Below are 13,765 nucleotides of genomic sequence, written 5' to 3'. Positions count from 1 at the left end.
GTTGCTTGATAGTTGGATTTCTCTCTCTCAATGGGTAATGGTCACTACCTGACATTTTTACCACCTCAAAATTTTTAATTGTCTCTAAACATCAGGCCTGGCAGAACATATAATCGATTGTGCAGAATTGCTGGCCCCTCACAAAGGTCCGGCTAGATGGTCGGTCCAGGTGAGATCTCCCGTTTGCACAGATCATACCCAATGAACCCATCAATTGGGTAAATATCATATCCTGTGCAGAGATCTCACCTTTTGGAAAGATGGCTGCTTCTATGTTATATGCGTCTAAAAATTCTTTATACCATTTATCCAATCTTCGGGGATCTAATCTGTGATTAAAATCTCCCAACACTAGTACTAGATCCTTCCGATACTTTACACAAACTGCCGCTATATCTTCTTTCAAATTTCCCAAATTTATTTTGTAGTCATTATCCTTCCCCTTATAAATATATACATTTATGACACATATTCCTTCAAATCGAGGGTCGGTCTTCTGTAATAAGACCCTACAACCTAATGCCCAGTCACATGATAGCTTTAATTTATCAATTTTCCTTGCTATCTGTGAAGAGATCAACGTTATTTGGCCCCCGGATGGTCTCCCCAATTTTTTTTCCCTCTTAGCTACTTTGGAATGTTGGATAAATCCTTCCAGGGCTTGTAATTCTAGGGTATCGTCACACAGCCAAGTCTCTTGTAGACATATAATATCATTTTTCCTTATAAATTTAACAAAATCAGTATTTGCACTTATTTTCTTAAGACCATTTATGTTCCATGAAATGGCTGATAGGCTGTGTGACGTCCCATGTTCCTAATCAGTTTCACTCAGGAAACCCTCCTCATCATCCGCCCTAAAATCTGGGGATGCTAGATGATTAAATCTATTTCCTATTAATAGGTCTGTTTCATAACTCGCGGATCCGCTCTCTGTTATCGTTATTGCAAGATCCTCCTTCCTATTCCAATTTGTGTTAATTAATCTTACCTGCCGTAGGCCTAGGCCCGCATGCTTCATCAAAAAGTACTGTCCCTGTAATTCCTCCTTTCTTACCAGCCTAATTCCCTCCCTTTGCAGCTCAGTTTTGGCTATTTCTACAGCATTTTTCACCACTCTGCATTTTTTAACCTTTGTTTTGTTTTGTGTCATTTAGGCTTTTATTATACCCCTGCTTTCAGCAGGACTTGGGCATAGACCCCCCCCTCCCTCTTACCGCATATAATTTGTACTGAAGCACCGTCACTTGGCGGGTCCGGGTTCCGTGGGTGGTCCGGGGTTGCAGCTTTAGGCGCCATCTTGCTTTGGGCTCTGGTGTTTGTTTGCGGGCGCCATCTTGGAGCGTATTGACGCTCGCTCGGCCCCAAGGAACGCCTATTTAAGGCGGACTCGGTATTGGGACTCTGGTCAGGTACCTCTTCTACTTTTAGTGCGCTGGCACGAGCGCTTTGTTCGCTCTGCATTTTTTAACCTTTGTTTTGTTTTGTGTCATTTAGGCTTTTATTATACCCCTGCTTTCAGCAGGACTTGGGCATAGACCCCCCCCTCCCTCTTACCGCATATAATTTGTACTGAAGCACCGTCACTTGGCGGGTCCGGGTTCCGTGGGTGGTCCGGGGTTGCAGCTTTAGGCGCCATCTTGCTTTGGGCTCTGGTGTTTGTTTGTGGGCGCCATCTTGGAGCGTATTGACGCTCGCTCGGCCCCAAGGAACGCCTATTTAAGGCGGACTCGGTATTGGGACTCTGGTCAGGTACCTCTTCTACTTTTAGTGCGCTGGCACGAGCGCTTTGTTCGCTCTGCATTTTTTAACCTTTGTTTTGTTTTGTGTCATTTAGGCTTTTATTATACCCCTGCTTTCAGCAGGACTTGGGCATAGACCCCCCCCTCCCTCTTACCGCATATAATTTGTACTGAAGCACCGTCACTTGGCGGGTCCGGGTTCCGTGGGTGGTCCGGGGTTGCAGCTTTAGGCGCCATCTTGCTTTGGGCTCTGGTGTTTGTTTGCGGGCGCCATCTTGGAGCGTATTGACGCTCACTCGGCCCCAAGGAACGCCTATTTAAAGTCGTCCTCTCCCGCGCAGCGGGTACGCGCAGTGGGACGCCGTCGCTTAGCCGGAGTCGTGCCTGAGTCCTGCCCGTCTGCGCCCGTCCGCGCTAAGGACGCGCAGGGCGCAGCGGGCACTTGGGGTCCTTGAGAGTTGGTCTCGGCTCTCGTTACCATGCTGGTGTACTCTGGTGACACTCTGCGGGGTATAGGTCGTTCGATTGTGAGGTGTACCCTTCCCCCGATACACCCACTAGTGGGCCCCTTTCACTGTGCGTGTGGAAGGTGGTCTTTGGATCCCCCCACCCTTAGCTCATGCGAAAAGCCTACGGTTGCCCTTAGTAGGAACCGTGCCGAGCGTCCCCTTCGCATCTTCAGCCTGAATGCCAGGTCCCTGGTGCTGCATTATCAGGCCGTGTTTGACCTGATACAGGAAGAGGCCCCGGACATCGTAGCCATCACCGAGACGTGGTTGAAGGATGACGATGCGGCCATTATCAACTTGGCATTTCCCTCTGATTTTTCGGTTTTTACCCCTAACCGATCTACTAGGGGAGGGGGTATTGCGTTGGCTATGCGACCTGGCCTCGCTTGTAGTTGGTCTGGTCTGACCATTGCGGGATGTGAAAGTGCGCTGTTTAAGATCTCGGTCACCCCACATTTCACACTCTCAGGGTTGGTGGTTTACCGCCCCCCTGGGAGTGATGTGGCGTTTAGAGCGGCCTTCCCCGACGTGGTTAGCTCCTTGGTGGTAGGCTGCTCTAATTTCTCGATCTTGGGAGACCTCAACCTACATTTTGAGAACCTTACCTCCCCCTCGGTTAGCAGTATTCTTGCTGACCTGGAGGCCCTTCAGCTGGTGCAAATGGTTCGACAGCCTACCCATATAGGCGGCCATACCTTAGATCCTTTTTTCTCCAATCTGGCAGATGTGGCTGTCTCCGCCGTTACACCCCTTGGCTGGACGGACCACTCTTTGGTTACCATCTGTACCCCTTTGCCGGGAATGATTACGGTTCCCCCGGCAAAGCTGGTTACAAGGTGGCACTGGAGTAAATTACGGCTGGAGGACTTACATCGTGTCCTCGCCGAGGAGCCTTTAGAACTTCCAAGGCTGGTTGACTCGGGTTACGAGAAGTTCTGCTCCTGGGTCTCCAAGGCGCTTGACGCCCTTATTCCTCTCACCGCTTGTAAAGTCAGCTCCAGGGACTCCAGCCCGTGGTACGATGGCGCCTTACGTACTCTCAAGGGTAGTTGTAGGCGAGCAGAGAGGGCCTGGCGGAAGGCGTACGATTGTGGGAAGAAAGCTATTTATCTCGCCTCCGTCAAAGTATACCACCGGGCTGTTTGCCAAGCTCGGGCAGCTTATTACGCTACTGAATTCGGCAACAGCTCCAACCCCTCTAAAACCATCTTTAAAGTGTTGAAGGATCTTTTGGCAAAGCGTGCCGGTATCTCGACGTCTGGGTCTGGGTCCACCACTCACTGTGAGGCTCTCGCCCGGTTTTTCTTGGAAAAGGTTCAAAACATCTACCTTACGTTTCCTTGTACAGGGCCTCCGGTTGAGCCCCCGATTAACACCCATGGGGTTTCCACCCTGCACGTCCTGCCCCCGTTGACATCAGAGGGGTTTGACCTTCTGGCTCTGCAGGTCAAATCAGGGTCCCCCGCTGATCCGCTTACAGCGACTCTTTTTAGAGAGCAGTCGTTTGTGGGACGGGCCGTGGTTCATTCCTTGATTAACATCTCGTTGGAATCAAGCACGGTACCCGCCAGCTGGAAGCGGGCAGTGGTTTCTCCCATATTGAAGAAGCCGTCCCTGGATCCAGATAAACCTGAAAACTACCGGCCCATCTCCTTACTGCCGTGGCCGACCAAAGTGTTGGAGGCCCATGTCAACAAAGTTCTTTCTGCTCACCTTACCCATGCTAACATCTTGGATCCCACCCAGAATGGGTTCCGTGCTGGACACAGCACGGAGACCGCCCTCCTCTCCATGGCTGAACATCTTCGCACGGTGATGGATGCGGGACAGACAGCAGCGCTCGTCTTATTAGACTTGAGCGCTGCGTTTGATACTGTTTCGCATCCCATCCTGTTGCATCGCCTGGAGGAGATTGGGCTGGGTGGACCTGCCCTCCAGTGGTTCCGGTCTTTTCTAGACGATCGTTTCTTTAGCGTCGCCGTCCCACCGTTCCAGTCCCAATTCCATCCTTTGAAACAGGGGGTGCCGCAAGGATCCTCGCTGAGTCCCACGTTGTTTAATCTCTACGTGAGACCGCTGGCTGAGGTCGTCAAGCAATGGGGCATGTCTATGGTCTCATATGCTGACGACACTCAGCTAGCGGTTACGATCAGCGGGGACGCGGACCGGGATGCCCCCAGGTTTCAGAGCGGACTTAGGGCGGTGGCGAGCTGGATGAAGAACAACTGTCTCCAGCTCAACGCCAAGAAAACAGAGATCATGATCGTAGGCAAGAGATCGGAGCTATGGGGGGACAGGTGGTGGCCCTTGGAGCTGGGGCCGGCCCCCCTTCCGGTCACGGAATTAAAGAACTTAGGAGTATGGATGGATCCCTCCCTCAGCTACGTTGGCCACACGAAGAAAATCGCGGCCTGTTGCTTTGGTGTGTTACGGTCGCTTCGCCCTGTTCTGAAGTTCTTTGACCATCGCACCAGGCAGCTGATAGTCCAGGCTACAGTGTTATCTCGCCTGGACTATGCCAGCTCTCTTCTGGTAGGGTCCAATGTGGCTGAGGTTACCCGCCTCCAACGTGTTCAGAACGCTGCGGCGAGAGCTATTGTTGGCCTACCCCGTACTTGTTCTGCCTCCAGCACATTGAGATCACTGCACTGGCTGCCTATCAGGGCCAGAATTCAGTTTAAAGTGCTGTGTATGGCGTTCAAGATCCTGAGGGGGGTAGGTCCCCCTATTCTTACGGACCTTTTGTCCTGGTATGTGCCTACTCGGCCCCTGAGATCCATGGGCCAGGCACTCACTGTGATTCCCCGATACAGGTTGTGTCGGGTAGGGGGCCGTTCTTTCCGGGTCAGAGCAGCCGAGCTCTGGAACTCCCTTCCTGTAGAGTTGCGTCTCCTAGATGACCTTTTAGCCTTTCGTAAAGCCTTGAAAACTTTTCTGTTTTAACACATTTATTTCTCATTCTGTTGTGTTTCCTGTGGTGTTGCATTCTTTACCTGCCATGCGCCTGGACGCCCCTTAGCTGGGGCAGCAGTGCGCATTACAAATGTATGTAACATAACATAACCATGGCTGAGTGAAAGAGAACTTTAGTCACCTCTCCCCCATTACTACTTGTGACAAACCCCACTTCTTTGAGATCCTCTGTGCCAATACTACTGAGACTTACGCATTTGGCCATTGAGAAAAGAAGTTGGGATCGGTTTAGAGGATTTAGCTTCCTAACCCTTTTCCCACCTTTAACATCCCTATATGGTTCTAAAAAGATCCATAAGTCTGGGGAGCACTCTTGCCCTGTACCATACAAATCTCCCTTAATTCTGGGTTCTTTTTCCTTTATCTTATATTCTTCCTTCTCTTTCCCTTTGGGTACCTGGCTACCATTTAGGTTTCCTGGTCCCCCCTGCATCATCAATCTCCCTTTTATCCCTTTTATCCTTTTCCCTTCTTTCATCTCCGTCTCCCTCGATGTTAATACCGGGTCACTTTTACCTTCCTTTGGTTTTTCTAGCTTTGTATGGTTTCTTTTATCTTCTATCTGAATCTTTGCTTTCTTCGATTTTAAATTTTGCATTTTTCCCTTTCTTTACCTTTATATTCTTTCTTTCCTCCATCCTTCTTTCTCTTATTTCTTACGTGGAGATTGGTTAGGTATCTTTTAGTACGGGCTACCTCACCCCCTCCTAATCTCGGGATTCCGCTTGCATAGTGTCTCCTTTCACCCCATTTCTTTACAATCATTGGATGACGAGATATATATACTGAGGGTTCCTCATTCTTTAAGATTGGGGCGCTCAACCCTACTTCCTCCTTCTTTTTACTGCCTATCTCCTCCTGGACTCCATCAATCGGGCTCGCAAAGGCGGGCATTAAACCTCTAATCTGAGTCAGCTCGCCCAGCATAGCCTTAGACTGCTCTCCTTGTATTTTTAAAAGGTCATTATTCAATACTGAGACCTCTAGTAGGCCTTGTAGGGTTTTTTGCAGGACCCACATAACCTCAAGCATGGAGGTACTTGAAGTTCCTGTAACCTCAAGCCCACACAGTGGGGAGCGCGATAGATCATTCTCTATACCAAGAGAATAGTCATCTCCCCTCTTCTCATTTGGATGGGTCATCGAATCATTTAATTCTTTTGAGCTTAGCTCAATACTGCAAATAGTTCTTTCTTCGCCTTCGCCTTTGTCCTCTGTTTCCCGTTCAAAAGACCACTGAGTCAATTTCGGTGAAGAAGACAGCCGTGGGTTTAAGGAGGCCTCAGATAAATTAAGTACAATCTGGTTTATGGAAATTAAATCTTCTTTGCCTACTATTCCAGAGGTTGAATGCTCCATGTCCCTTGACTCCTTCTCCCTCACGTCCTTTCCCTTAAAATGTCTTCCAAGGAAATCTTTGATTGAATTAGATACTGATGCGCCACCTTTTGCTGCTTTTTGATTTACTGGCTTAGGGGTTAGGGTCAGGGATTGTGCATTTCTTGTCCGTCGCTTTTTCCTTTCGATTGGGTCGCTTGCCACCCCCCTTTGAGTGTTGACTCTATTTTCTTCCCCAGACTCTACAGGGTTCTCCACAATATCCTTCTCAGTCTTTTTCCCGGTTTTTGTGGTCTTACGAGCTCTCGCTTTGGACGGTACTTTTACCGGTGTCATTTCTTTCCTCTGACTTTAACTTTTACTCTCCCCCAGCTGGGTTAAGATTCCCAGGGTTTCTGACTCGTTTGGTACAGGCTTCCTCTGAGGGGTACTCCGTCTCTTTTCCAACACTAAATTTAGATTAGGTTATGTATTTTAGGGCTATAATTAAATGTAGGTTAATTTGAACCTTAAAGAATGACTTTTAAATCTTTAAACCACTACACATTGTTCCAGCATAAAATAACTGTTTATTCAGCACTTACCTCTATTCCACGGTTTTCCCCTGCACACTTTTCCAGCCCCTTATTATCGCCTGTGCTTGTATATCTTTTCCAATACAGTCTCCTACTTTACACAGCTCTGCTGGTTTTCAGCTGCTCTCCTGCTGTCCTTTATATAAAATACGCGAAATAAAATGTTCTGCTCACTAAAAAGCTGCAGCACCACCTTACATCTTTCCGATCCGAGGCAGTGTCGGATTTCAGTCCCTTGGCGCGTAGGTAAATGGGCTGCGCGGACTTCTTGTTGATTCCCCCTTCACCCTGCCCCTCCGTGCCCTACACAACCAAAGCTCTTCTCTTGGGCCCCTGGTACGCTTACGCTCCGATACACAGGCCGTCAGAAGCACCACTCCGGCGTTGGTCGGCGTTCGGCGTTCTCCAGCGTTTGTTAACAGCTCCCTCGCACTGCTGTGTTGAATGCGTCGCACCTGGAGACGGAAGCGGGCCTTGGACGGGGCGGAAACAGAAACGAGCTTGAAGGAGGTGCAGGTTAGTGTGCAGGTTAACCGGGTGAGAGCACCCCACATCTGTTAACCTCTATTGGTCCTTAGCCTTAGCAAACAAAAGATAACATCTTTGGAGTATGTAGGCTATCACTCAGTGGTAATGAAATGTGTAGCAATCCTCCAACTTTCAGGATGCGCTCAGGTCGAGCCCAATATTAAGCGCATCCTTGAATGACATATGCAACATATTTGCAAATATCTGTGAGCTTTCAAAAGAAGGCTCGCATCTGTCTTCGTTCAAAGGTATAAACCACTCTTATGTAACAGCGCAAAGGTCCGTCGGTGGAATTAACATGTGTGCACTGGTTTGTCAGTGAACATGTTTATGCACTGGCCTGTAGTTGCGAATATTAGTGCAAAATTACCCAGCAGTGGTGCAAAATGTATCCAGACTGACACTTAAAAATGTTTCACGGAGGATCCCGGGAACCAGTGCCCTTTCCTTGTTTGTTTTTAATAGCCTTGACTATAACGACATTATTTGAGAGAATGGTGGGATAAATTCCACAAGTGAGTATTCATCAGCTTCATAAATACAGATTTGCATGAATTGAACTTGCTAGCGCCACTCAAGACAGTTAAAATCATATCCCACTTTTCCCCACTTTGCCTCTGTTTAATAATATGTTAAGTAACATAGCTTAAGCGTTTTTGGGGTCCCCACTATGACATATTTTGCCCCCCCCCCCCTTCCAGACGCGGCCGGTACAGGTAAGAGTGTTGGGCGGCATGGGGGCAGGGCAGGGCTGGGGGAAGTCAACATACGACAGGATAGGGAAAATAAGATAAATAAATAAAACCATTAACTTGCGCTGGCCGCATCGCCGGGCCGGTGATGCGCTGAGCGCAATGTGAGTGGTTTTATTTATTTATTTAATCTTAGCTATCCTGTCGTATGTTTACTTCTCCCGCCCGTCCCCACCCCAATCCACCGCTCTTACCTGTACCGGCTGCGCCTGCCCTGTTCGTATTTTGTCTTCTAATTGAAGCTCACATAATCCAAACAAACTTTCAGTAATGGGGTTTGCTCAAAAACCAGTGAAATGTGTTTTTCCAGTGTCCCCCAAAATCCTGAGGATGTCACTAGGCAAAGAAAGAGAGAGGTTCAGAGGTCGATGCAGGGAGAGAGGTGAAAGGCTCATATATGGAAATAGACAGAGGTAACTAGACAGAGAACACATTTACTTGCCCCGGGGGCACCTTGGAAGGTGGGTGTCCTGGGCAATTGCCCACTTTGCCCATGTCTTGATAAGGCTCTGGCATTGCTACGTACAAAATGCACATAACCTGTTTGTTCCTCTTTTCAGAGTCCAGCTTTTTTCTGCAGAAACAAAGAGATCACAAGTATGTTTTTAAAGTCATCAGAATATTCTTCGTCGAGTGACGAGGTGGGCAGCAGCGACGAGGATGATCAGAGTCACAAGAGGTTAGTTTTTGTTTGTTTGCCTCAGACACAACCAGGGGTTGAGGACTGGGGGCGCTGCAAGATATGGGAAGTCTAACCCTGAGTGCAATGGGGGTGGGGCTCAGTGAAAATAAGGGTGGGGTCGAAGGCAGGGCTACAAACAGCAGCATATTCTGTAACTGTTGTGTTGGTCTTTCACCTTTAGGTAACTGCATAGAAGATAACACACAAAAAACAAATGAAAGTTAAACTAATTAGTGGGATATTAACTATTTTACTTTACGAAATCTGGTTTGGTTATTGTGATAATTGCAGATGTCTGTGTTTGTAATCAAGTCTGTGTTTGCTGGGTGGTGCAGTGGGGAAGAGAGGCTAGTGTATTTTTAGGCTATGAGGTGCCTGCCTGTTAAACAAAGCACAAGGAATATGTAAGTCATTATTGTAAAATTACTTTGCATACAGTGTAAGGTAGGTGGCCACAAAATGTGCACAAATATTTAGGTATAAGGCAAAAGAAAGGTGCTTTCAAACTATAGATCTTAGTAAAATGCATTCAGACTGTCCCTAATGCAAACGGTTTTTATAAGTGTACATTAAAAGCATGCACTCCATAGCTCAACTGCTTTCACCCTTACAGTACCTCTCAAAACAAATATTCCACACATTTGCATTTCTTCAAAACAGTAGGCACACTGGCAAGAAGGAGTGTTTCTTGCTTAGCTCTCTGGCCCTCCCTTGGCTTCACAGCACAGAAGACTCCATGCCTTCCATTTTAGCTGGGGTATCCCCATTGACGGAATTAACAGTCCCGGGACGGTTGTCTTTTAATAACAAGCATTGGCATAGCCAAAAGGTCTCGCCTTTGGGACCTTATAAGTGTTTAGCCATGCAACAGTTGCATAACTAAATACTTATAAGGCCCCAAAAGCGAGACCTATTGGCTATGCCAGACGGCCGTGCGGCCCCGAAAGAGAAAGTGATCGCAATCACGATCAAACATCAAAGCGGCCGTGTGGCCGCGAAAGTGAAAGTAATCGCGGTAAAGCGCGGCGCGCGCGCCCGCGCACATGCACTGTAGCTCTAGGCTGGCCTGGTAGCACTTTTTGGAGCCCTCTCAATAAGTCTCGCCAGACCAGCGCATGCGCTGGGTCAGGTGAGACCTAAAAAGTAGGGGAACTGTTTTTGTTCAATTAAAAAAGAATGGGCACATAATGCCCAAATATCCTGCCCACTTCGACCTCTGAGCACAACTATATCACTCATGAGCATGTTACGAAGATATTTCAGGAAGGTTTCAATCAGCTACAATTCTTTTGGTGTAGATTCCTGCCTATCCTAAAGGACCCCGGTGAGCCTGGCAGAGGACCCCGGTGAGCCTGGCAGAGGACCCCGGTGAGCCTGGCAGACCTTCTCCATCACTCGGGAGCCTCAAGGGTTGCGATACTGCTATATCTGGCTGTCTTTCGGTCCCGTAGGAGAGGGCGTTTCCTCCTGTATCTCAGTGCTCTGATGTCTCTAGATTTGCTGTGTCCATATTTTGGGGTATAGGCAGGAAGAGGGCTTACCATAAAAAATGCATAGCACTGTGGTATGACAAGCCCTGGTCACCATCCACAGTTGCTCTACTCCACTGATTGACCTGAAAACCTATACTCCTGGGCTCCCTACCACTCCCAGAACAGCAATAGAAAAACATGAGGGCCAGAGCTCTACTTGCACTGAAATAAACAACAGTACTGGCTTACTCATACTTAAGAAGGAGTTACATAGGAACATTAGAATCACGGGATCCTTCCTTCCTCACTTTACTCACATTGAAATCAGTATGAAAACAGCAAAAAGCCAACCTCAGGACCTATATATTATTGCCGGATTTTGTGTGAAAGTAGTTTATGACAGCATTTTCCCAGTATATGTGTATGTGTGTATGTGCGTGTGTGCGTGTGTTAAAATGTGTGTTATAAAGTGCTATTCTTTTTTTACAAAACTCTTGCATCTGTAACTTTTAAGATTCGGTGTCACTGTAGCTTAAAGAGATATGCTAAATGTTGGCTGTATCCAACCCTCTCAGAAGAGCTCTTGAGGGGACCAGTTGGAATTACTCCAATAGTCGCAATGTGGTCCCGACCATGGTTGGAAACAATTGGTCCAATTTGTGCATTTCAGCTGAACTAAAGTGAGCAACAAAGTCGTTTCTGTGCACACATACTGGGATCCAGTTTCAAGGAATCAGAAACCTGGGAGAATTGTGGCTACATATTGACTTAGGCATGGTAGGAAATCTAGCATTTTGGTTTTGCTGCTATTCAAAGGGTATGCGTAGTTGCATAAAAGAGGTGCTATTGTGCAAGGGATTATAGGAAATGCATAGAACACAGGGAAACATATTGGTGGGTACTGACAAACGTGTAACAAGACCTTTATCACCTTGAATGTAATGCTTCTCCTGCAAAAAGGCAGGTGGGAGTGTGTTTAAAGGAAGGGAAGGGGATCTTACACAAATGTCATAGTGGTTTAGGGTAAGACATTTGTCCATAAGGGAAAAATATTATCCTGTAGAGAAAAAAAGAAAAAAAATCCCACAATTCTCCCACGTAGGCAGAACGATAGTCCGCCATGTGAACAGTCCATATGACTATGTATGGTGGAATAGGCAAACTCTTAAACGTTTGCAATAGACACAGGTTTCAGGGCCGACTCTAGGTAATTTTTGTGAATCCCAGAATAGTCATAATTCCATGCAATTTCTTGACAAAAACACTAATCTGTGCAGATTTCTGATTTTTCAACAACATGTAGTGAAATAAGGTCAGAGTCACGGAGATGACATACTATGCTTTTCTATGATACAGGGTGACCACTAACGATCTAAAAGAATATTTGGAAATAAGTGATAATCTGTGAACATATATTTACACTGTCCAGTGTTTCATGATCCTATATTTCATGATCCTATTGCAAAAGTTCAAGGCTGCTTTACTGCAGCAACACGACAAAGAGCCGTGTGTACCTTTTCTCACCCAATTAAAATGGATCTGACACTCAACTGTGGCTGGTTACAGCAAATATATAAATATATGCTTTAATACCTTTGAAAAAATGCTGCTCCCTTGACACTCACAATATTCAGAAATATAATTACTTAGCATAAAAGAAAAGGCAGCCTCTAGTTAATTGAGTTAATTAACTTATTTCAAAAGGTTATTTTGTGTGGTTTCATTCTGTGGTGTCTTTGTGTCACCAGGCAACAACTGAGCAATGGAGTGGCAGATCGGTCAAGGACAAGAGCTACAGATGGAATAGAACTGAACCCCCAAAGCACCTCAAACGAACAGAAGGTACTCCCCGCATTGTCTCAAAGGGCTATAATTCCCTAGACTGCAAATTTACATCTGTGAATGTTTAACAGTGCACCTTCCAGAACATTCAGTTTTGAAAAGTGACTAACAGAGACTTTGGGGCTGATTTAGGACATGGAGAACAGGGCGACGGAGTAAAACACTTTGTTACTCGGATGGAGTACGCGTCTTCCGAATCTAGAGATGTCTTCTGGCCTAGTGGACATCTCTTACATTGACAAAAGCAGCTGTCACTGAGGTTCCTGTCAGTGTATTAAATGTTGACGGACAGCGCCATCAAAAATGACAGTACCATCCATCAAACTTTTAATCTTTTTTTTTATTTTCAAAAACAAAGTCCCAAAGCAGCATTTTGTTTTTGAAAAAAAAAAATCTAATGATGCACACACCATAGGAATTGTCTTTCACGGTGCGGGGATCATTTTGTAGTTTTCACTGCTCCTTACTGCCAGGTTTCACCTGGCATTGATGGACAGGGAAGACTGAACATTGGACCTCCCACTCTCAGTTGGGCAGGCGATCAAATAGCCAAAACTCCTACGGCCCTTACTCTGTCAGGCATCTGAGGTGTATGTCAATGCTTGGGTGACAGTGTAGTCTCTGTTGGAGACATACTGAAGTTCTTGCCAACTCTAAATGAGGTAGGGAGAACTTCAGTTTGACAGAGAGGGCACTCCGTCACAGTGGCGACAAAGTAACCTCTCTGCCAAACTCTAAATCAGGGCCATAGTTATTGTACAACTTAATATACACTTGCAATCAGTGCCTAATTATTAAAGGTGCATATGAATAACTTATAATAGACTTTGATGTGCATTTTTGCAAAAGTTAACTTCTTAAGGCTGCAAAACTCAACCCATATTCACATAGGAGACATTTAAAATGTGTTTAGAGTGCTCCAACTTGTATTTATATTGTCTTTGTGTCTTCCTGACTCAGATTTGCACTACACCACAGCAGAGCCCAGAAAAGCAGAACAGTAGCAGCCATCAGGGTCTCCGAAATTTGAACAATCAGAACTATCTTCTCCCAGACCTCTTACAACAGAGCCATCGTTCAGTCACCTCGCATAATCAAAAGAATACGGATCAGATTGGTCAAGTACTTTTGAACAAAGCTGTGAAAGAGCAGGTAAAACGTCATCACCGGCACAGTTGGTCTCTTGCCTTGTTCTGCTTGCAGCACTGGAGGTATAAAGATGGGTAGCTTATTACCACTTGATATTGTCTCTTCTATGCACTACTGTGTGATCACATTGGCAAAATCTCTCATTTTTTTCAATTTCAATGATCTCTTGCCCTGTGCATCTGTGGATCTAAGAAGAAACTGCT

General features: G+C 46.5%; 1 protein-coding gene across 1 annotated transcript in view; it reads left to right on the top strand.

Moving 5' to 3' along the window:
* NRK (Nik related kinase) overlaps positions 1-13,765 on the top strand; it is a 1,057,838-nt gene that overhangs the window by 800,149 nt on the left and 243,924 nt on the right. The window contains exons 20-22 of the mRNA XM_085608036.1: positions 8,978-9,096; positions 12,320-12,413; positions 13,374-13,565. Coding sequence (XP_085464162.1) covers positions 8,978-9,096; positions 12,320-12,413; positions 13,374-13,565 — 405 coding nt within the window. The remainder of the gene's footprint in view (positions 1-8,977; positions 9,097-12,319; positions 12,414-13,373; positions 13,566-13,765) is intronic.

The sequence above is a fragment of the Triturus cristatus genome, chromosome 5_2 (assembly GCF_964204655.1).
Source record: "Triturus cristatus chromosome 5_2, aTriCri1.1, whole genome shotgun sequence".
NCBI lineage: Eukaryota > Metazoa > Chordata > Amphibia > Caudata > Salamandridae > Triturus > Triturus cristatus.
The sequence above is the reverse complement of the archived record's forward strand: the minus strand, read 5'-3'. Positions and strand labels throughout refer to the sequence as shown.